Genomic DNA, 22,965 nt, shown 5'->3' on the forward strand with positions numbered 1-22,965 from the left:
CAATGCACGGACTCTAGCCGCTGCAAGAACTCATGCCTGATGATGGGTCTCCATACGACACGAAACATGTCGGCAGACATGCTTAGGTACGTTTATGACGACAACCCTTCATCGACGTATTACAGTGAGTAAGCTATAACAGACATGTTTTCAATACCACAATATAGCATAGCAATTACACAAAAAATAAACGTTTTCGTGGAGAAAACGAATTCTTGCCAAATAAAGTGTTTACCAGAAGTATCTACTAGTGTTTATTTACGAAGAAATTGCGACAGAAGTGCTTTTTGTAGTAATTTTTAAGTAAATTTAAATTTCGGTAAAAAACCGGTTTTTGAATATATTTACCGGTAATTTACCGAAGCCAAATCCAGATTCTCAAAATGTGTCTTCAAAGTGCAGGTAGTTGCAGGCGTAGCTAAGTTGCAGACGTTCATAGGCTATGGTAACTGCTTATGATCCGTGCCGTATGTCGGAATTGTCAGATGCATAGTTTGGCACCAATGATGATGGTGATTTCTTTTCAGTAAGTACATTATATTATGGTGTTTTTTCCGCACTAGGTCGCAAAGCAGTACATTTCTTGTCAGGTCGAAAGTTCAAAGGGCGATATGTACCTACTGGAAAATGTCGTACGATACAGGTGCGAAAAGGGAATTTGTAACTCACGTTGATTTAACTTTAGTACGCACTCTCCGGTCGTGCTTTTATTTATCGCCGTGTGCTTCAAATTTCCCCTTTTCCGCACTTGGATCGTAATGTAATGTACTATTTTCGTTTTGTTGTCATCATACACAGAGAATAACAAGCAGCTGTTAGAAATTAATTCTTTATTACCTAGACATTAAAAGATAAATACTTTGAAAATAATAAATATTCGTACGTATAATATAACACAGCAAAACTTAGGTACAGGTTATAGCAAACTACAGTTTCCATTTTTGTTCATGAGTCAGTTAAACATTTTTCAAGTCGTATCGACTTTGACCATTTACATTTTCAGGCCAACTGCAGTTTGTATTTACAATATATTTTTCCTCAAAATCACTTATTAGTGTCGATACTGTAATTTCTTTGGCTGGGTTTATTTTGAAACTCTAGTGTACCTTTCGTGAGTTTCTCTAATTGAATGACCCTGTGACATTGATTACATTAACACTAATACAAATTTTGAGTAAAAAGATCCTTGAATTGGAAACAGGACTATGGCTGGGTAGGGGGTGTCGTCATATATAATTTTTGCATTTTTAATAATAATATTTACCTTTACAAAGGGTCTAGGTCACACAAGTTCGTTAGACATTTTTCTCAATGACTAATCATCGGAGTAAAAGAGAAAGATCTCTGAAATTTGGGAAGATCCGTGTTCACGGTACACCCCCTCTGATGTTGATGTTGTAAAACTTTTGAATTTTTTTTAATATGCTTAAATTACCTAAAAAATTAATCCTTAATCTGGTCTGGATACAAACTGCTTAAACGATTAATAAATAGTTTGGTGTCAGCGCACACTGCATTCGAAGACGTGCCCTTAAAAGAACCCATTTCAGACTTTTTAGCACCAATCGTGTTTAAAAATCTACAGCAAAGTGCTTTTTCCATCTCAATTTTTAAATTGAAAAATTCTCGAGTGTCTTTCAAGCACGTTTCATACTCTGATTTGACTGATTCATACTCAGTTTTGTTTTTGTTTACTTTATATTTTAGTTGTTTATTTAAAGTTAAAAGAACATCTATCAAATCTGGACGAGCATTCTTTGAAGTAGTATCTAATTCAACTGGCATGAATCCTCGAATTATAGTCATTTCTCGTTTACTACCTTGTGATAATCTGTTTGCTATTTTTTGTTTCCAATAAAAAAATCCATCCTTAAGTTCATACTGGTAATCTTTTCTTCTTTTAGACAAACATCGTTTCACGCTGTTAAAATAGTCTTTCTCGGTAATGTTAAAATTTTTACTGAAGGTAGCTAGTCTGTTGTAGGAAAATTTGCCTTTCCATACAACATCAGCATCTGAGCGGTATAGATTTAGTTTGAATGAATTTTCTAGCCAACAGATCAGCACATACCATCTTTTACCATCTATTTCTAATGGTGTGATAGTAATAGCGTCATCTAAATCCATGGACTTGTTGTAAGCGTGAATCTGAGTCTGGTTTTTGTATTGGATACTTTTGGTGTAGATATGTTTTATTTAATTCCCATGATTTTAAGATACGTTTGTTACATTATTTGAAGACAAGAAAGTGACAAGTGTCTGTCACAATTTTGATACTTAATTTGTTCTTTTGCGTGAGTTTCTTTTGGTTTCCGTTAACAAGCGCCATATGCAAAGCGCCATACGCAATCTCTAAGTGCCCTTAATTTGTTGTTACGTCTGTACAAGGCTTATCTGATGGTGACAACATTTTGGATGAAACGTCCTCATAGGCGGTAACGCCTGTCCAGAAGGACGAAGAAAAAAAAAAAAAAAAATCATGTCCTCATGTCATGTCCTCATGTCATGTGTCATGTTGTTTATAACCTCAAAACAAAACAATACAATTGGTAATTTGGGAAATGTTAAATAGTAATGTTACATATTTTTTGATTTATTGAATATTTAGTCGTTTATATCGCCGTATTTATCAATTGTATGTAAAAATGAGTAGCAGTGAGAGTGAGGATAACTATGACAACTCCGAGCAAACTGAAGATCTCAACGACGGGGAACGTGTAAGTTATTTTAATCCTTTGAATTATTAACAATTACAAAGAAATCTCATAATTATACTTTCGGTTCCCGAGATACGGCTGCTCTTAGTTTTGGGCCGACGGATTGAAGCTTAACTGCAATTTTTCATAATGTAAATAGGTCCGTTTTTGAGAATAAACGATTTGTATTGTATTTTTGTTTAGACTGCTATCAGGTCCGAGTTGTCGACTCTGTCGTTCGAGGAACTACAAAAGCTAAAGGAAAGAATTGGAGCCAAAGTGTACAAGGAAGCTATATTTGGAAAAAAAGATGGCAAACTGATTCCGCTAAACCAAAGGTCTTTAAAAGGGAAAATAAAAACAGACCCCGAGAAATGAGCTCTAAGAAACCTGTGTCGATGATGATTGACGTGCCAAAAGCAAGGAAGAAGGAAATTCGTGATCCCAGGTATGTGCTTGTACTAATAACAGTAGGATGAGTAACAGTTTCTTAACCAGGCCAAGTAGTAACCCCTTTTTAGGGTTCCGTAGTCAACTAGGAACCCTTATAGTTTCGCCATGTCTGTCTGTCCGTCCGTCCGTCCGTCCGTCCGTCCGTCCGTCCGCGGATAATCTCAGTAACCGTTAGCACTAGAAAGCTGAAATTTGGTACCAATATGTATATGAATCACGCCGACAAAGTGCAAAAATAAAAAATGGAAAAAAATGTTTTATTAGGGTACCCCCCCTACATGAAATGAAAATGAAAATGAAATATTTATTTTTCAAGTAGGCATATTACAATGCGCATATGAACGTCAAATAAAGCTACGCCGGCTCTAACCCTACGCCTCAGCCTCGAGAAGATTTCAGTCCCCCCTCAGTTGGGAGGGGGGTATCCACTATGGGACCGGCAAGAAACTCGGCGGGCAACTTCTTTTCAAAACATTACATCTTATAATTAACATGCATTAAATAACAACATACAATTTAACATGCAAAAGTATTCATCAAAGAATATGAACAGACTAGGTACTCTATGGAAATCAATTTCAATAAATTATATTATTGCTTAATAATACGTCGTTCTTCTTCAGAGAAAACATATCAAATTGTCATAGAAGAAAAAGATAATATGAATCTCAATATCATTAAATATGTAATTTACCTACACAACATAAAATATAAAATATTTGATGTGCTTTCTTATCTGAACTGTGTCCTCTATACATAATACAATTATTTTAATTGCTATTCGTTTTTGTAGTTTCTGGTTCGGGCCATGCATGTTTGTCTGTCAAATAGTCCTCGACTCTGTAATAAGCCTTTAACATCAATGATTTTTTTAAGTAGTTCTTAAGAGCTGGGAGGGGTAATCTCAAAGCAGTGTCAGGTAACTTATTATAAAAATGAATGCATTGCCCAACAAATGACTTCTGTACTTTACGGACACGAAACTTCTTTATGGCAAGCTTATTTTTGTTTCTAGTGTTATAATTATGGATATCAGAATTCTTAGTGAAACAGTCTAAATTCTTAACAACATAAATTATACTATCATAAATGTATTGGGAAGCTACAGTTAAGATATTAATTTCTTTGAAGAGTTCTCTTACTGATTCACGTGTTCCTAAGTTGTAAATAGAACGAATGGCTCTCTTTTGTAATACAAAGATAGTCTGTATGTCAGCTGCTTTGCCCCAAACCAGAATACCGTATGACATTACACTGTGAAAATAACTATGATACACTAGGCGAGCTGTCTCAACATTAGTCAGTTGCCTGATTCTCCTAACGGCGTATGCGGCTGAACTTAATTTGCTTGCTAGTTTCTTTATGAGGACTCCATTGTAGATTTTTGTCCAATGTTAAACCAAGAAACAGTGTTGTATCTACCATCTCTAAGCATTCATCATTCAAAAGTATTTTTGTATCGATTGGTTTAACATTCGGCAGAGAAAATCGAATACATTTGGTTTTCTTAGAATTAAGAAGTAAATTGTTGACAGTAAACCACTGCAGTACATCAGCTAACGTGCTATTAATTACATTGTAATCCGTAGATTTTCGGTCAACATTAAAAAGCAGTGATGTATCATCAGCAAAAAGTACTATTTCACAAAAGTTTTTCACTATACATGGCAAATCATTTATATAAACCAAAAACAGGAATGGACCTAAAATTGAGCCTTGTGGCACTCCTAATTGGACTACAGTCCCGCTAGAGCGAGTTTTGTTAACAACTACTGTTTGTGTTCTATTGCTAAGGTAAGAAGACATAAAGTTTAGGGCATTTATAGACAAACCATAATGTTCTAATTTCAAAATGAGCGTTCCATGATCCACACAATCAAAGGCTTTTGAAAGATCACAAAATATGCCAATTGCATCACAAGAATTTTCCCAAAAATTATATATATGTTTAATGAGTACCGAAGCAGCATCGGTCGTGGAACGGCCCCTTGTGAAACCGAACTGTTTGCTTGTAAGTAATCTATGTCTGTTGAAGTGTCCCAGTAGATCATTTAACATTAGCTTCTCAAAGACTTTACTTAGTACAGGAAGTATTGATATGGGACGGAAATTGGTTATATCACTCGAATCACCCGATTTAAAAAGCGGTATGACTTTGCTACATTTCATAAGATCTGGAAAGGTGCCTTGTGAAATTGAAATATTATATATTACGGCCAAGTAAGGTGCTATTATATCTATGACATGACTAATTACTTTAACTGATGTTCCCCATAAGTCTTCCGTTTTCTTTAAATTGAGTGACTTGAATGTTTTAACAATATTTACAGAGTCTACTTGACTAAATTCAAATGAATTATTACATTTCTTAACATTAGCACAAAGTAATGAATGGGCTTGAGCCGCAGAAGAATGTAAACATTTTGTGGTGTTAACGGCTATATTTGAGAAATAATCTTCGAATGCCGAGGCAACATCGCTGTTCGACACTATTTGTTGATTATCTGATACAATGTTGACTTGACAATCGCGTGATTTACATTTACCAGCTTCTTTATTTATAATACTCCAAGTTGTTTTCACTTTGTTGTCCGACACTTTCAATTTAGAACTAATAAAGTTTTTCTTGGCAGTTAAACACACTTTCTTGAAGATTCTTGAGTAGTTTCTTACATAGTCCAGGAATTCTGAATTCTTGTTCAGCTCTCTCTCACCATAAAGTTCATAAAGTCTTTTTCTACTTTTGTGAATACCTACAGTAGCCCATTCACTAAACTTTGTTTTAACTTTTGACCCACTAATAGATTTCACTTTGAAATTGTTATTAAATTGATTAAGAATTACATTGAAAACATCTTGATACAAATGATTACAGTCATAATGCGAAAATGGTATTATAGACAAACTATGTAGAATTTCATTTTTGAATGATTCCAAGCGAGATCCAGTAATGGGTCTATATGTTATTGTTTGTGGAGTATCATGAATAACGTTTAAGAAAGCTGCCCTTTGGCCGCTGTGATCGGAATGAAAACAGTTAAATAATTTCTTATCTATACATTCACAGTTACAAAAAATATTATCTAGGCATGTTGCACTAGTCACACCTACCCGGGTAGGTTCAAGAAATAAATTAAATAAATTAAATGATTTAAACAAACAGAACATTTTAACAGTATTACTAGATGACTCGAGCAAGTTAACATTAAAATCTCCACATACAATAACATGTTTTTGGCCCTTGCATACTAAATTCAGAACATTTTCCATTGTAGATTCAAATATGCTGAAGTCAGCTGATGGTGGTCTATAAACACATACAATAATATATCTGTCTAATTCAACACATGAAATTTCTATAGTTCTTTCTATGGAATATTTTACAACATCTTTGCGCTCTTTACACTTCATACAATTTTTAACAATAATAAGGGAGCCACCATGAGCAGCAGATTTTCTGGCAAAAAAACTAGCTAATTTAAAATTAACATAATCAAATATCAACTGTTCTTGTTTCAACCAATGTTCAGTAATACACATAACTTCAACATTATTACTATCTAAAAATAATCCTACTTCTAATTCTTTGCTGGAAAAACCCTGAATATTCTGGTGAACAACGTTCATATTCAGGTGTTTTTCCGCTGTCTTACAATCTAGTTTAAATGAGGCATGGGGTCCTTGGCTTTGTCAGCTGACTGAGACTTATATATAACACTATTACATCTATTTGGCTCAATATTGAAGGCCAATAACTCCACTAAATATACAAATAATTTCTTTGGCAAAAATACCTTCCGTGGAGCTAGCATGAAGCGCTCAATGAATTTATTTAAGTCAAAGAAATGGTACTTTTTATTAACAGCTATGGCATGGTACATTAAAGAATTATAGTAAGCTATCTTACAATTATAGTCATATGATACATTTTCTGCATAAGGTAGTGCACATAATATAATTTTCCCCACACCAGATTTTTCAATAACATTTAGTGTGGACATCAATTTATCTATGCTAAGCTTATCTACATTAAGACTATTTCCTAATAAAATTACTAATGTAGTACTGCTATCATAACATCCCTTTGAAATAAGGTCACATAAATGAGACAAAGTAATGTTTTGATAACAGTAATTTGTCACTTGTTGCTCTAACTGGTAGCTTAATAATGGGCCCATTCCTAACCCAATCTGATCTGAAAAACAACAGTCTTACTGACTGCTCTAGGGGCTGTTTAACTACTGCCGCATGCCTAGTTGTGTCGTGGGCCACATCGGCTTGAATAATCTTTGCTGGTGGCATTTGGCCACAATTACAATGTTTTCCATTTAATAATGCCTTACACCGCTCCTCCAAATTTCTATTTTCTAGCAGCAATTTATTAAAAGCCTGTATGTGCTCCTCAACTTGTTTTTTAGTAGTCTCATACATGGTGGATACTGCCAAAAGCTCATCTTTCAGCCTGTTAATGTCGGCATTTAATTTCAGAAAATTTGATTCCTTGACTTCCAGCTCTGAATGACAGTCTTGAACCCTATTTTTCATAACTGTTAATGTATGTTTTAATTTACTATATTTTTTAATACATGCCTGGCCTTTGATCAGCTTTTGGGTTCTCCTAATATACCTATTAATCTTAATGTACTTTTTTAACTTATTACTACTATTAAAGAATACTATGTGTTTGGAGTCCCTACTCAATTGTGTTTCACCGCTTACCAACTCTTGGTACACATTCTGTAACTGCGAAGCATCATAGTGCTCCCGCTCTTTCCTAAACAAATTAAGTTCCTCATTAGCCGCACCCAGTTCTTCTTCTAACTGTGTGATGCGGGCCAAGGCCACTTCATGTGTCGAAGCGCACTGGTTGAAGGTGTCTATTGTGCCTTGCAAACGGTCCACTTCTCCGCGGGCATCAGTCAGCTGCACATCATTGTCCGCCAGCTCCCTTTTCAATTCTGAGTTTTTGTTGATTACTTTCTGGAGCTCCACTTCGCTTTCCTCCCTTTCCTCCAACAACTGCTTCGACAAGGCCCTCGACTCTTGTAGGTCCTGTGCTGTTGTTTTTAGCTGCATCTCTAGTTGTCGTGCCGTTGCCTTGCGAGTTTCGGTCGCAATATTGGTGTCCATTGTCACTCGTCTGGCTTTCTGAAAGATGTAATAAAAAAGGATGAGTACTTATCTCAACAGAGATTGAAAGATTTGCCAAGATGACGACAGAGATGAGAGCTGTAGGAATGAATAGTGTGCAGTGTGTCAGTAGTCGGCAGTGTCTGTGGCGAATGTGTCTTGTCTCGTCTTGTGCTTCCACTAGTTCGTCAAGCAAAGGGAAACTGCACGGTGCCAATGTTGTTTGTTTGACGTTGCTCACGGCCGCAGCAATGAGCTTTGTTTGAGTGTAGAAATAAATGATAAATAAAACGGAATACTCTCCCCGTTTCAAACGCAGGTTCCAACGGCTGCGATCACTCGTTGACAGTTGGGTAGTCCTGCCTCAAAGTCCAATAAATACTCGGTGTAACGTTGTCAATTTCACCAAAACTGTATCACTGATAATACTTTACTACTTAAATTAACTAACAATGAGTAGAAGTCCTCTTTAAAGCTAAAAATATAATTAAATTTCAATATTTGAAATCAGCTGGTCACAGAGTCATGTAAAGTGGGGGCTGAATTTTTTTTTCATTCCAACCCTAACGTGTGATATTTTATTTTATTTTATTTATTAAGGTCTGCCAACAGCGGTTACAATAATACATGGTTAGGTTTACATGCATTAGCATTTTAAGCTTATTGCACAACTAATTATAGGCAAACACCACTTGTGTAATCTTAAATTAAATTAACATTGAGTAGTTTAAAAAAGGAAACTGAAACATGCTGTAGTTTTACAATATATTGTTGGATAGGTATTTAAAAATTAATAAGTGTTTGCTAAGATCGTTTTTTGATAATTTTTATATTTTCGGAAATAATCGCTCCTAAAGGAAAAAAAAGTGCGTCCCCCTCCCTCTAACTTTTGAACCATATGTTTAAAAAATATGAAAAAAATCACAAAAGTAGAACTTTATAAAGACTTTCTAGGAAAATTGTTTTGAACTTGATAGGTTCCGTAGTTTTTGAGAAAAATACGGAAAACTACGGAACCCTACACTGAGCGTGGCCCGACACGCTCTTGGCCGGTTTTTTTTTTTTTGACGGAGTGGGAATGCTGCAAGTAGTAACCCTGCCTGCAAAGCAAAAGGCCCAGTATGACTGCTACCGGATGTGAGATGTAAGAGGGAGTGTCAGTGTCAACTAGGGATGTCACGAATGTCGCATGTGTCACATTTGCGAATGCGAATATATTCAGAATGCGAATGTGCGAATGCGAATGTGAATATCGCTGAATTTCATAAAAAACCAAGCAATCACCAACAACCCGCTAGGTAAAAATGCTTACTATATTGGTCAAAATGCTGAGTACAAACTTCACGCCGTACGAATTTGAGCTATCTGCACATGCGCGAGTCGACAGTCGACAAGTAGCTATTGGAGCGGCCGGCATGGGCGAGGAACAAGCTGCGACTTGCACATATTCGCATTCGCAAAACATTCGCATCGCTTGAAGCGAATGCGAATGTCAATGCAAGTGTTTAAAAGAATACGAATCTTTCGCATATGCGAATGCAAATGCAAATATTCGTAACATCCCTAGTGTCAACCACACAGATATCAAATAACACCTACCTCTGCGCATCCCAAATGCCGCTGCAGCAAAGGTCGTCCTTTTTGACATTGGGTTTTGTAAAATTCAACATCTATTAATTCAATCTGTATTATTTTTGTAGATTTGATCCTCTCTGTGGAGAATTCAATAAGAAACAGTTTTCCGACGACTACAATTTCCTAACAGAAATGCGCATGAATGACATCAAAGCCACTAGGGCCGAGTTACGGGAGACCACAGACCCGGAGAAGGCACTCAAACTGCGCCGGCTCCTGCAGAGGCTGAACGAACAGCACAAAGCCAGCAGAATGAAGAAGAAGGAGAGAATGGAGATGGAGATGCAGAAGAAACAGGCTGAAAAGGAAGTTAGCGAGGGGAAACAGCCTTACTATAAAAATAAATGTGAGTTACTAATGATGATTCAATACATTTTTTTAACTTATTTGGCAGATGTATGTCATATGGAGAAGTTTATCTGGCCTTCTCACTTGTTTGGAACTAGAGATGGGTCGTGGGTAAATACCCAATCTACCCACCCAGGTATTTACCCGGTAAATACCTATCTACCCGGTATTTACCCGTATCTACCCAAATTGACGGGTAGATTCATTTCATGTTGGACATGCTGATTTGTGTTAAAATGGAGATAAATACTAAGTTAGTGGTTGTAATTTTTATACACAATTTAAAACAAAACTGTTCAGTCAAATAGACAATTAAGTTTACAGAAGTTTTAATGTATATTTTTAAAAATAATTAAAAAAATACGTTTTATGTGTGTTTTTTTAGATTGTATTAATTAGTCGTATTTATTCGATAAAGATAAATTTCCTAGTACTGGTTGGTGGGGGTTATGGTGGGGTTAGGGGGGGTAAAATGTATTTTTTTCATATTTCATGGAAACTATCATTAATATCGAAAAGTATTGTATGTACGAACTAAAGTAGACACAATTTCCTACAAAAAAGTTTATATGCATTTTTGTCATAAAACATACTATGTATGAGTTATGAGCTTGAAAAAGATTTTTTTTAAATATTTTTAATCACATATTTTTATTTACAGTTTTAATTTATCAAACTTATAATTGATACTGTAAGCATTTGAAATTATTTCCGTATGTCAGAGAATGATATTACACGTTTTTTATAGTTGGAGTGATACACTAAAATCACATTTTATCTCATAGCAACCTATTCGTTCCCAATTTGAATAAACATTATGTGTACAATTACAAAGACTGACTTAAATTAATCTATTTTAGCCCAAGCACCATTTAAAAACGTCAAATTTGGAAGAAAAATGAAAATACCCGCGTATTTACCCGCGGGTAGGTAAATATCGGGTATTTACCCGGTAAATACCCACCGTCGGGTAGATTAGATTTAGATTTAGATTTAGATTTATTTATTTCATAATATAAAATTACATTATAAATTATTCTACCTTAATCTATAATAATTTATATTATGATCGTCGAGTATGGTTTTTAATGAAATATCAATTACAATTATAATTTGATACTAATTTTAAAAATATAACAATAATGATTTATAAGTAATCACAATGTCAATTTTTACATAAAAAGGAAAAAAGAAAAAACAAGGTATCTCATAATGATCGTCAAACTAAAATTAAAATACAATAATGGATTACAGTCAATTTATATTACATGTCATTTCCATATACTCATTTACAGAATATAATGGATTTTCCAATAAAAAGATTTTCAATTGGCGTTCAAAAGTTTCGTCAGATGTTTCTGTTCGCAATTTCGCGGGTAGTCGTTCGTAGTATGTCGGTCCAATCACTCTCGGGTTCTTTACTGAAAGCGCCATGCGACGCGGCACTGTTCGCAATCTCCCTGTGGACCGAATTTGTTTCCCGGAAACTTCAACGCGCTTGAACATCGAGAAATTGTTTCTCACAAACATTAGTACTTGGAAGAGGTAAAGTGAGTAATGTGTCATTATACCGTTCTGTTTGAAGAGCTCCCTGCACGGATGTCTAGTTTGTACTCCGGTTAGTAGTCGTACCGCTCGTTTTTGAAGGATTAAAACTCGCTTCGCATCCGTGGAGTTTCCCCAAATCAACGTCCCGTAAGATATTAGCGAGTGAAAATTTGAGAAATATACAGCCTTCAGTGCTTTTCTCGATATAAGCGGCTGAAGCTTCTTAATGGCGAAGACAGCACTACTCAACTTGTTGCATAACTTGTCAACATGGCACTTCCAGTTAAGATTCGAGTCGACCGTAAAACCCAGGAATTTGCTTTCGAAACACAATGGCATTGGACCGTTTTCAATACATGATGGTGCTTCAGTGCTACGGGCCGAAAAAATCATCACACTGGACTTCGCGACGTTCAGGAGCAAACCATATATTTACCTGGGTAGTTACCCATCTCTATTTGGAACAATCAGTGTTTATTGAGAGTTCATTTACATTCATTTATGTTCAGTACATTTACACTACTACTCACAATAGTAGCAAAAGTATGAACTCGCAAAAACACCAGTGATAACAAGTTAAAAGGCCAGACACACTAAACCTAGTATGGCACACATACTCATATTGATCTTATTTCAATGTACATGTTTGTTATTTAATGCGCCAATAATCGTATGTTTGTTAATAATAATATGTATGTCAAAAGAGCCTCTACGCGTTGGCTTAGGCCCCGCGCACGCCTTCCAAAGGTCCGGAACACCATTGTTCCGTGATGGGAAAGACATATGTATGTTTGTTATGGATTTAGAGAGAGAAAACTATGTTTAAACAATTAATTTGATAGCATCCAGAATACTGGATAATCACCTTGATGTCTTTAACCTTTCAAGACCCACTGGCTCCCCGGGGAGCCAGCAAAAAAATTTCAATGACACCTTAATTAATATTGGCATAATTCAAAATCGAGTGTTCATATTTGACATAATTATGGGTTTCGAAAGGTAAACCCTTTTGCGATTTTCCAAACCAGAATAAATTTAATTAAACGTTTTCTTTCTCATTAATAGTCATTATAGTTAAACTTTGAAAACTGATAAGTGATAATATATAATTACTTTCTCCTATTACAGCTGAAAAACGTGTAGAAGCCCTAGTTTCTCAATTCGAGGAGCTCCGCAAAGAAGGCGCCACTCGCGTCCAGAGACACATAAAGCGACGTCAACAGAAGGTCAAACGGCGCTCACACAAGGCACCTACTGGCGTCAGCTGACTCCTCTGATGATTATCTGCTTTCTTGTATGTAAACTTTAATTAAACTAAGACCTAATGCATTTTACATGCTTTTATTTAGTTTTACCACAGAATATATAATAGTAGAAGTACAGAAGGCTCACTCCTTTGATATTCACAAAATGCCGCCATTCTAAATTCTTACCTACATCATGGAGGAATAAGTAAGGGAAGAGTTGTAACTCCATACATCAGTAAATGCGAGTTATTTGTATAGGCATAGTTAAGTGACATCTAGCGACAATCACGCGTCAAGTAGCGTGAATTATCAGTACCACTACTCGATACTAGGTGTCACAGTGTCTCGTCTGCCAAAAAAATAATATTAGAACAGTTTACAACTTATATTACAAGCAGAAGGAATTGAAAACAGAATACTGATTAATACTATTGTAATATTAGCTAAAAATTTGTGAGCATTAGACTCTTCGTTCGTCGCAACATCTATTAGAATTAGATCAAGAGCCCAGGCCCGCCAGACCTTCCTCAAATTCTCAAGGATGAAACTTTGGGACAATGTAGAGTTCACATCGGCGTTTAATGTGTGCATATTTTCTAGTTCGGCCCATCGGCCAATTTTTTGCTATCAAGTGATGAAGGTGAAAAAAAAAAGTGCTTACTTTCCTTAAATTCTCAAGGCTGATTTTTATATATGTGTTAGAGCACGTTGTTATAAATTGGTTATCATCAATGCCAGACCGTTTCCGTTGGCCATAACTTTTACCAGACGCGACAAAGTTGGCAAAAAACGACTCTAACTTACCTCATTTTCTCAAGCCTGATTTTGATATATGATACGCAGGGACCTATAACTAGACCGTTTGTAAGCAGCCAGACCAATCGGATGGACCTAACCATCCGCCAGACCGACTTAAAGTTTCGATATGAGCATTAGTATAATTGAAATATTCCGGGTCTATAACAGCTAAAAACTTGAATTTTCTACGTTAAGCTACGTGTATATTGTATACTTGACGTAATAAGCGACTTTCAAAAATTTAATTCTAAGGAAATAAAAAAAATGAAAGTTTATATGTGGTGCAAGATTAATTTTAAGCTATGAATTTTATTTACACTGCGTATAGTAAGTATACAATATACACGTAGCTTAATGTAGAAAATTCAAGTTTTTAGCTTTTATAGACCTAGAATATTTCAATTCTACTAATGCTCATATCGAAACTTTAAGTCGGTCTGGCGGATGGTTGGGTCCATCCGATTGGTCTGGCTGCTTACAAACGGTCTGGTTACAGGTCCCTGCGTATCATATACCAAAATCAGGCTTGAGAAAATGAGGTAAGTTAGAGTCGTTTTTTGCCAACTTTGTCGCGTCTGGTAAAAGTTATATTTATAATAAAATATACATGTACTTACGCAGTGTAAATAAAATTCATAGCTTAAAATTAATCTTGCACCACATATAAACTTTCATTTTTTTATTTCCTTAGAAGTAAAATTTTTGAAAGTCGCTTATTACGTCAAGTATACAATATACACGTAGCTTAATGTACAAAATTCAAGTTTTTAGCTTTTATAGACCCAGAATATTTCAATTCTACTAATGCTCATATCGAAACTTTAAGTCGGTCTGGCGGATGGTTGGGTCCATCCGATTGGTCTGGCTGCTTACAAACGGTCTGGTTACAGGTCCCTGCGTATCATATACCAAAATCAGGCTTGAGAAAATGAGGTAAGTTAGAGTCGTTTTTTGCCAACTTTGTCGCGTCTGGTAAAAGTTATATTTATAATAAAATACACATGTACTTACGCAGTGTAAATAAAATTCATAGCTTACAATTAATCTTGCACCACATATAAACTTTCATTTTTTAATTTCCTTAGAAGTAAAATTTTTGAAAGTCGCTTATTACGTCAAGTATACAATATACACGTAGCTTAATGTAGAAAATTCAAGTTTTTAGCTAAAATGAAATGAAATGAAATATTTTTTTATTTTGCTTGAAATATGGTACAAAAGTTGTTCAGACAATATTATAAATAGGTAACACATATTTCACCATCATCGGGCATGCAAAAATATCTTAACCTACAATTAAAACTAAGTCTATACAATTATAGTCAAGGCCAACTTCAGTCAAAAGATGACATGTATTCCTCTATGGAATAGAAAGCTTGTTGTACAAGCCAAGCTTTTAGTTTTGCTTTAAACGTTTTCAAAGGCAACAGTTTAATATCATCACGCAGTCTATTATAGATCTTGATACTCATACAAAAGGTGTTTTTACTATATAAAGCTGTTCTTTTGCAAGGTATTGCTAGCCTGTCAGGGTATCTCGTGTTAAAATTACATATATCTTTATACGTCTTGAAAAGTTCTGGATGCATTTTAACAAATAAACATATTTCGTAAATATATATACAAGGCACTGTCATTAACATAAGGTCTTTGTACAGAGGTCTGCAAGATGTCATAATATCAACATCACATATTGCCCTGATGCATTGCTTCTGAGCTATCAGTGCTCGGATTGCATGGTGCGAATTTCCCCATAAAATAATAGCGTACGTAAGTATGGAGCCAACATAGCCATGATACGCTTGTATGGCTGCTTTCTTACTACAAGTTTTCACTAACCTCCACAAAGCATATACAAATGAGTTTATTTTGCCACATACCTTATCTATATGACCTACCCAAGAGCACGTGTCGTCCAAAATAATGCCCAGAAAATTTGTTTGGCATGATTCTTCTATAGGTTCATTGCCAAAAGATACACTAAGTGACTGCTTTTTAGCATTGTGATTTATGAACTGCTGGTATGTCGTTTTCCTTAAATTTACATTTAAGTTGTTATTATGCATCCATGTTACGATTGTAGAGATTGTATTGTTGATGTCATTATTATAACTATTTATGTCAGATAGCGGAATAACAATAGATACATCATCAGCAAAAAGTATGCAGTCCAATTTTGTTACATTAGGGAGATCATTTATATATAATAAAAAGAGCAGGGGTCCTAAAATACTTCCCTGCGGTACTCCAACTCGGTTTACTTTAGTGGAAGATTTGTGTGTTGTCATAGTATTATTATAATTGGTATTTGATACTTGCACAAACTGGGTTCTATCACATAAATAACTTTTTAACCACTCGTTTGCCGTACCTCTGATACCGTAGAGCTCACACTTTTTTAGAAGAATTTCGCTGTTATAGACCCGGAATATTTCAATTCTACTAATGCTCATATCGAAACTTTAAGTCGGTCTGGCGGATGGTTGGGTCCATCCGATTGGTCTGGCTGCTTACAAACGGTCTAGTTATAGGTCCCTGCGTATCATATATCAAAATCAGGCTTGAGAAAATGAGGTAAGTTAAGAGTCGTTTTTTGCCAACTTTGTCGCGTCTGGTAAAAGTTATGGCCGACGGAAACGGTCTGGCATTGATGATAACCAATTTATAACGACGTGCTTTAACACATATATAAAAATCAGCCTTGAGAATTTAAGGAAAGTAAGCACTTTTTTTTTTCACCTTCATCACTTGATAGCAAAAAATTGGCCGATGGGCCGAACTAGAAAATATGCACACATTAACCGCCGATATGAACTCTACATTGTCCCAAAGTTTCATACTTGAGAATTTGAGGAAGGTCTGGCGGGCCTGGGCTCTGGGTCTATATTGACAAGTACAATTTACGCTAGTTGACGTTTGATTGACGCGTGATTGTCGCTAGATGTCACTTAACTATGCCTATACAAATAACTCGCATTTACTGATGTATGGAGTTACATCCTTCCCTTACTTCAGCAATTTCCGTCAACTTTGTACAATGCCACGTCAGCAAATTTTAATTGATCCTATTTTGTTACCAACATTTAGTAATATACTTCGACTTTCGTAAGATATCTACAGGATAATTGTTATAATTAAGAAAATATAGATACTAGAGAACCTTAATGACGAAATAAAACTTAATAAAATCTCAATTCATCAACAAAATCTTGGTAACAAAATAGGAATTAATAAAAACAAATTTAACTTTTCCCTTAATTTTTGTACAAAGTTGACGGGAATTGCTGACTTACTCCTCTATGCCTACATTAACAAACGGACCGCACGCGAGAAGCCGACATTGAATTCTATTGCACCGTGCGAAGGTCGGCACCATTGAATTGGCCGCCAACTTGCGGCCCCGGCATGTACTTGTAGCGCAGCGATAGAATCGCGGAGTGAGCCGCCCCTGGTTTTACGTATCCTGTTCTATCTTGTGTGTTTCAACACTGAATCTGTTGTGCTGAAGCTGAAGCAGATAGTTTGAGTTTCGTAGAAGGATGTAGTGTAGGATCAAATTGAATTATTGCCTTTAATTTTTTATCAGGCGTTTAGTGCTATTTACTAGCTCTGTATTACAGTAAGGTACTTTGTAATGAATTTTATTTTAGAAAGGGTTCCTTTAGAAGAAAAAAAAATATAGGAAGGATCATGCCTTTGATGCTTCCTTTTATCTACATCCCACTGACATAAGAAGAAAACAAAAACAGCTGCTTAAACGTAATATTTTATTTTGGCATTAAAACCATCATCAGTTTACTGGAAGACGCAGGAAATCAGCCAGGGCTGGTCGATGTAGTAGACGTGCATGGTGACGAGACCGGGGCTGGAAGCCAAGTTGTACAGGCACTCGGGACCGTCGGGTACGATCGCCTGAAACAAATAAAAAAAAGTGAAATCAATACCTCTTAGTCAATCGTCCTCTTCTTAGCCTTGTTTTTGCACTCTTGGTAACTGAAATTTAAGAATTGGCATATCAGTCGCGAGCGCATTAAAAGGATTTCTGTCACCGATAGGCATGCTCATTGCCAATCACGTTCCACCCATCCAAAAGAACTACTGATACTGAAGAACTGGTACTGTTTGGTCGTGGAACTAAACAAGTACAGGCCCCGTAACCGAATGGCATTTCTGAGACGGCAAACGCCGCAGAAATGTAGCCTGGCTCTGTCGCGTCAATACGCAAGAGCGATAGAGATAGATAGCTACGAAAGAGATATTATCGTGAGCGTTTGTGTATTCGGCTACGCACCCTGGTATGGTATATAAGAAGCTTGAACCCACTAACTTCAACTTTTGGATTTTTAACTTTTTCTCATTAGTTACCTTGACAGCAGCGCTCTCGGGATGCTCGAACCAGTCCCTTGAGTTGCGGTCGAGGTTCAATTTTCCAGGAATCACAAAGCCGGTGGCGACGAGCTCTCCGGAGTCCACGAGGCCGAACCACGGGAACAGGGGCTCATCGGTGCAGCTCAGGTCTTCCGTCATCCTGTAATAGTAGTGGCGACCTGTGGAAGGAGAAAGCGATTGGATGTTTTCAATGTTTGCGGGAGTAACGGTATATTATGTTAACACTAATTCTGAAGGTCAGATCATAAACGAACACAAGAGTAAATCACATTAATCTTAGGTAGGTACAGTCAACCAATTGGAACCCTAGGCCACTGTAGAACTATGTCACAGTGACGTTATAAGTAAGTCAGATTGTAAGAAATCTCTTACTGATTGTCATTTTTACATGGTTGTAGAGTGGCCTAGCTTTCCAATTGGTTGACTGCAGTACATCTAAATACAAAATGGTCTTGCCTTTATCCTAATATTTAACTTACCCATCCAGGGAATGCAAGCCTGTCTGGTGAAGAGACCTTCGTCAGCAATCGTGCTGGTCGAATTGGAAATGTGCACGACCTCCTTGTGTGGTCCCACCACCCACACACCGCCATTCTCGGTGACCTTGTTCTCGTTTTCACGCCTGGTAGGGCTGGCAACACGGCTGGAGAGGATTTCTGTGAAAAATATGTGTACAATGTTGTAAAAAGATGGGAAATGAATAATTTTGAATAGTTGGTTCTAGATGTGAGCAACAGTTTCAGTGGACAAGAGAAATGATGAATATGTCCTTAAAAATACAAAAACAGACCTAAAAGTAGCATCAAGTACCTACCTATGCTAGAGTGCTTTGAGAGCAAAAAATTGTATTGTAATGGATCAGTGTTTGTATGCAGGTTCTGTCTAAATAAATAATAGGTAAAATATGCAATCATTGTAGTAAAGCAAGTAATCCTAAGAAGATAAGACAGACTCCTACTTAGACTTTTTGGAATGTAAGAAACTAAATAATAGCACTAGTTTATCTTGAGTTACCTTCAGTGGTGAAGTATTGCTGAATGGTCCAGTAATCGACACCATTGACTGTCCAGGTCGTGAAACCGGCGTCCTCCATGTTGTCGAAGTGCGGGGTGAATTTGTTCTTATTCAGCTGCAGAAGATTTTAAAATTATTTACTTTTTGTTCACAAAAAACAGAAAGTTTTATAAGTGGATTCAGATTAATAACAGCTTGAAACGGACAGCTTTAAATTTAAGTTGCACTCGTTCAGAGAGAGACAAAGGGATGTGAACAACTTATACATAGTGAATTGCATGTTTTTCAAAGCGTTGGTAGCTTATAGCAGTCAGTAAGAGCGTATGGCTTTCGATTCACGGTTTTGAAATGAGTTTTTCGGAACTTATGTACAAAATGAAATCTGATATTTGCTAGTCGTCTTTCGACGAAGGAAAACATAGCGAGGAGACCGGACAACCCTAGTATGACTATATGACCTAGGTAAGTCGTAAACCTAGCATAGTATTTACATTTTACACCAGATTCAATTTTACTTGTAGGCACCTCATAGGCAGTGGCATAATAACATACACCAATCTGCAAGCCAGCTACGTCGCCATTGCTATCGTATAAGTTGCAGATGGCATTGTCGGTGCAGCAGTTCATGGTGACGGAGGTGACGGGCAGGCCGGCGGGCTGGGTCCGCTGCACCCATCGCTCGGAGACGGCCTCTGAGAGAGAGTAAACAAATGCTATGAAATGAAACTTACACCAATCTGCAGGCCAGCTACGTCGCCGTTGCTATCGTAGAAGTTGCAGACGACGTTGTCTGAGTAGCAGTACATGGTGACGGAGGTGACGGGCAGGCCCAAGGGCGGGGTCCGCTGCACCCATCGCTCTGAGACGGCTTCGGAGAGTGTGCGCGGGATGTCAAAGAAGAAACTGCGGCCGAAGATCACGCCGATGTCGAACCTTACTGTAATGATGATGCTTGTTTAGAAATGCACAAAGATGTATGAAACCTTCTCTGTGTCATTTTATTTATACACACAAATGTTTTGCTCAAGGATGTTGTACATGATTAATTAATTATTTATTTCATTGCAAATAATTATGATTTTTTTTTCAATGAAATTATGCCACGGGAACGAACGGACACGGTAAAGAAAAAATATTACTTCTATTAAATTGTTGATCAGTGCAGTCAAAAATTATCTCTTCTAGATTAGTACTGGAAATTTTCCCGTCCCGCAAATATCCTCCACGAGGGAGAAATATTCCCGGTACTTTTACCGGAGTTTAATTCCGGTACCAGGTTCGGACATTTCTTGCAAATGAGTTGAGTGTATGAAGAATAGTATGTATAATTATTTTCCTAAAGTACTTAAGTAGAAAATATTACTTACTTCTGTATCCGCCTTTCCAGATACCTGTAAAAGTAAATTGAATGTTTTAAAATAAATATTGTGAATAGATTATAAATTATAACACAGACGGAATTCGGAACTCGTGTCGATTAAAAACACTTCCTCCCTTCGGCCGTGTTTTAATTTATCGTCACTCGTTTCGAATCTCCAATTTTCCGTACTTGTATTGCAATGTAGGTACTATTTCATAAGATTTGATTGGTTTAATAGGTTATGTAGGCCTGACAAGTTTTTATTTGACCCTCGCCGTCGGCGTCGCCACGTTGCGGAAAATAATATTAATAAAAGTGAAAATAATTATACTGAACATCATAAATTCTTTACAACAAAAAAGGATGAAGGATTTCACAGCATTTCGATACCAATGTTCTGAAATCAGTTGTTGACCGGTACTGACAGTTTATAGTGCGGTTCTCCTGTATTGATTAGTTGGTTTCGCGTTTAGCTTAATAAATTTTTTGTTCTTATTTAAGCTCTGCCGTGAAAAATATTTATAGAATTAAGGAGGCCGTTTCATAATTGCCACCAGTCCAGAACAAGGACCCACGCAGAAAGAAAATAAACATAGATGACTTCGATTAATGGATTTATGGATTTTAGGCTGTGCGGAAAGAAGTAGCGAGTCTCAAAACCTTGCCTATTAAATTTTGATTCTATAAAACCATGTTTAATTTTTTTTTATTGGTATTTAGGACAACAACAGCCGTAAATATTCAACTTACATAGGTATTTTTACATAGTCTTAGGCCAATAACAGTTATCCGTTGAGTGAAAAGTATTAAGTATACACAATATGTTACTAAAAAAAACTGTGTTACATATTTAAAATTACAGTGAAAGTGTGCAAGCCACACAGGAAACAGTGAACTGATGTAAACAATACATACAACGAAAAGTGAAGTTAGAGGTCGATACACAGGTTAAATATTACCCTACCTTAATAATATTTATAGGTACTTGAATTTAGCGATTATAAATAATTATTATAATCACGCACAATTTTCTACAAATATTAATGGGTAACCAGTACACGCTGTCCCCATTACATATGACGTCGGCACATTATTGCCATATGAAAGCGGTTTGTAGCGACACTTTTTCAGGGTCAAATAACATCTACTCAGGCTTTACACGAATAAGGAGTATATATAATTTTAAACTTACTAGCGCTGCCGACAGCCGCGAGTGCGAACAAAACCAAAAGAGTCTTCATTTTGACACCTCTCCAAGTGGACACTGAAAACCTGCGTCAGATGTCATCCTTTTATAACAGCTCTATGAGATAAAGATGTTCCGAGTGATAATTAATCTATGTACATCATTGACTTATGTATTACTTTGTAAGGACGTGGCATATGGCTGCCAAAGATGGTGCACACTGTGCTCAGCACGGTTCGAATTTATCAAGATAATTATTCGATATTTTTCCGATAAGAAATAATTAGGTACACTTGTTACATTTTACGTAAGAAAAATATGTACTTACAACTATTTTTTTCTATTTGTTCTCCTAAAAGCCAACGCAGATCCTCCATTTTGTTTGTCGTCGTCGTGTCGCCGTCACGTCCCATCTCATCGCTTATCATCGATACTTCATCAACGTCGCCGACCTAAAACACTTCCGTAGAGATCGAAGGTTTGATTTCATGGCGCCGCGTCGCGTCGCATCGCGGTCGCGCGACCGTCGTGTGACAGACCACGCAAACCACGGCGTAACAGGTGGAACAGTTTGCCTTGTCCTTACTTTTGAAATCGTTGATACCTAATTACCTACATATGTACATACTTATAAGTAATATAGGAACTTCATTAAATTGTAGATTTGCACACGGTAATCAGCTGATTACATATACATAGATAATATGTGGACACCTGTGCTAATTTTTCTTTTAGAGTACCAATCACATAACAGATATACTTAGGAAAGGAGATGGGGGATGTGTATTGAATACGCGTGTCGCAAGTTCTTTAACCCACAGTCCCACACACAACTGGATAACCAGCGAGTCGTGTCATCACGCACGCACACAACGACAACTGTTACTGTAGGATGCTTTTGACCAATGAGCTAACAACTGCGAAGTGCGAAACGTTTACCATAGGCAAAGACATATTATGTAACTCCGTATAGACAGATAAAGTCTAAGAAAAAAACGTACCTCTGAGCCATAGAGAAAAAGGTACCGTGGCCTAGATGGCGTTACACCTTTGGGGAACGCTTGGTTAGAATGGTTAGATGGCGCTAATATTCATATTTGACATTTTAACACATATCAAGCTAAGAATATGGGCAAATCTGTTCAAAAGTTGTAAGCCTAT

General features: G+C 36.6%; 2 protein-coding genes across 2 annotated transcripts; one reads left to right on the forward strand and one right to left on the reverse strand.

The window, feature by feature from the left end:
* The first annotated feature begins 2,509 nt into the window (after positions 1 to 2,509).
* LOC125232572 (rRNA biogenesis protein rrp36) lies at positions 2,510 to 13,139 on the forward strand. The gene is made up of 4 exons (XM_048138294.1): positions 2,510 to 2,717; positions 2,901 to 3,144; positions 9,980 to 10,260; positions 12,939 to 13,139. The coding sequence occupies exons 2-4, from the start codon at positions 3,071 to 3,073 to the stop codon at positions 13,076 to 13,078; spliced, it is 495 nt and encodes a 164-aa protein (XP_047994251.1). The 5' UTR covers positions 2,510 to 2,717; positions 2,901 to 3,070; the 3' UTR covers positions 13,079 to 13,139.
* Positions 13,140 to 17,603: 4,464 nt separating this feature from the next.
* Positions 17,604 to 21,890, reverse strand: LOC125232940. The gene is made up of 7 exons (XM_048138789.1): positions 21,811 to 21,890; positions 20,626 to 20,649; positions 19,990 to 20,195; positions 19,259 to 19,373; positions 18,724 to 18,900; positions 18,221 to 18,402; positions 17,604 to 17,767 (listed from the first exon to the last, which is right to left on the reverse strand). Exons 1-7 carry the CDS (start codon positions 21,857 to 21,859, stop codon positions 17,651 to 17,653), a joined length of 870 nt encoding a protein of 289 aa, XP_047994746.1. The 5' UTR covers positions 21,860 to 21,890; the 3' UTR covers positions 17,604 to 17,650.
* Positions 21,891 to 22,965: the final 1,075 nt, after the last annotated feature.

This window comes from Leguminivora glycinivorella, chromosome 13, assembly GCF_023078275.1.
Source record: "Leguminivora glycinivorella isolate SPB_JAAS2020 chromosome 13, LegGlyc_1.1, whole genome shotgun sequence".
Taxonomy (NCBI): Eukaryota; Metazoa; Arthropoda; class Insecta; order Lepidoptera; family Tortricidae; genus Leguminivora; species Leguminivora glycinivorella.

Bases quoted from the DNA above. Each gene is read 5' to 3' on its own strand.
- LOC125232572 (XM_048138294.1), top strand. From the start codon at position 3,071: ATGAGCTCTAAGAAACCTGTGTCGATGATGATTGACGTGCCAAAAGCA. The intron at 3,145-9,979 runs GTATGTGCTTGT...TTATTTTTGTAG, and splicing joins AAGGAAATTCGTGATCCCAG to ATTTGATCCTCTCTGTGGAG. The intron at 10,261-12,938 runs GTGAGTTACTAA...CTCCTATTACAG, and splicing joins GCCTTACTATAAAAATAAAT to CTGAAAAACGTGTAGAAGCC.
- LOC125232940 (XM_048138789.1), bottom strand. From the start codon at position 21,859: ATGAAGACTCTTTTGGTTTTGTTCGCACTCGCGGCTGTCGGCAGCGCT. The intron at 18,403-18,723 runs GTAAGTTAAATA...CTCCTTCCACAG, and splicing joins GGCTTGCATTCCCTGGATGG to GTCGCCACTACTATTACAGG. The intron at 17,768-18,220 runs GTAACTAATGAG...TATTTGTTTCAG, and splicing joins CCGAGAGCGCTGCTGTCAAG to GCGATCGTACCCGACGGTCC.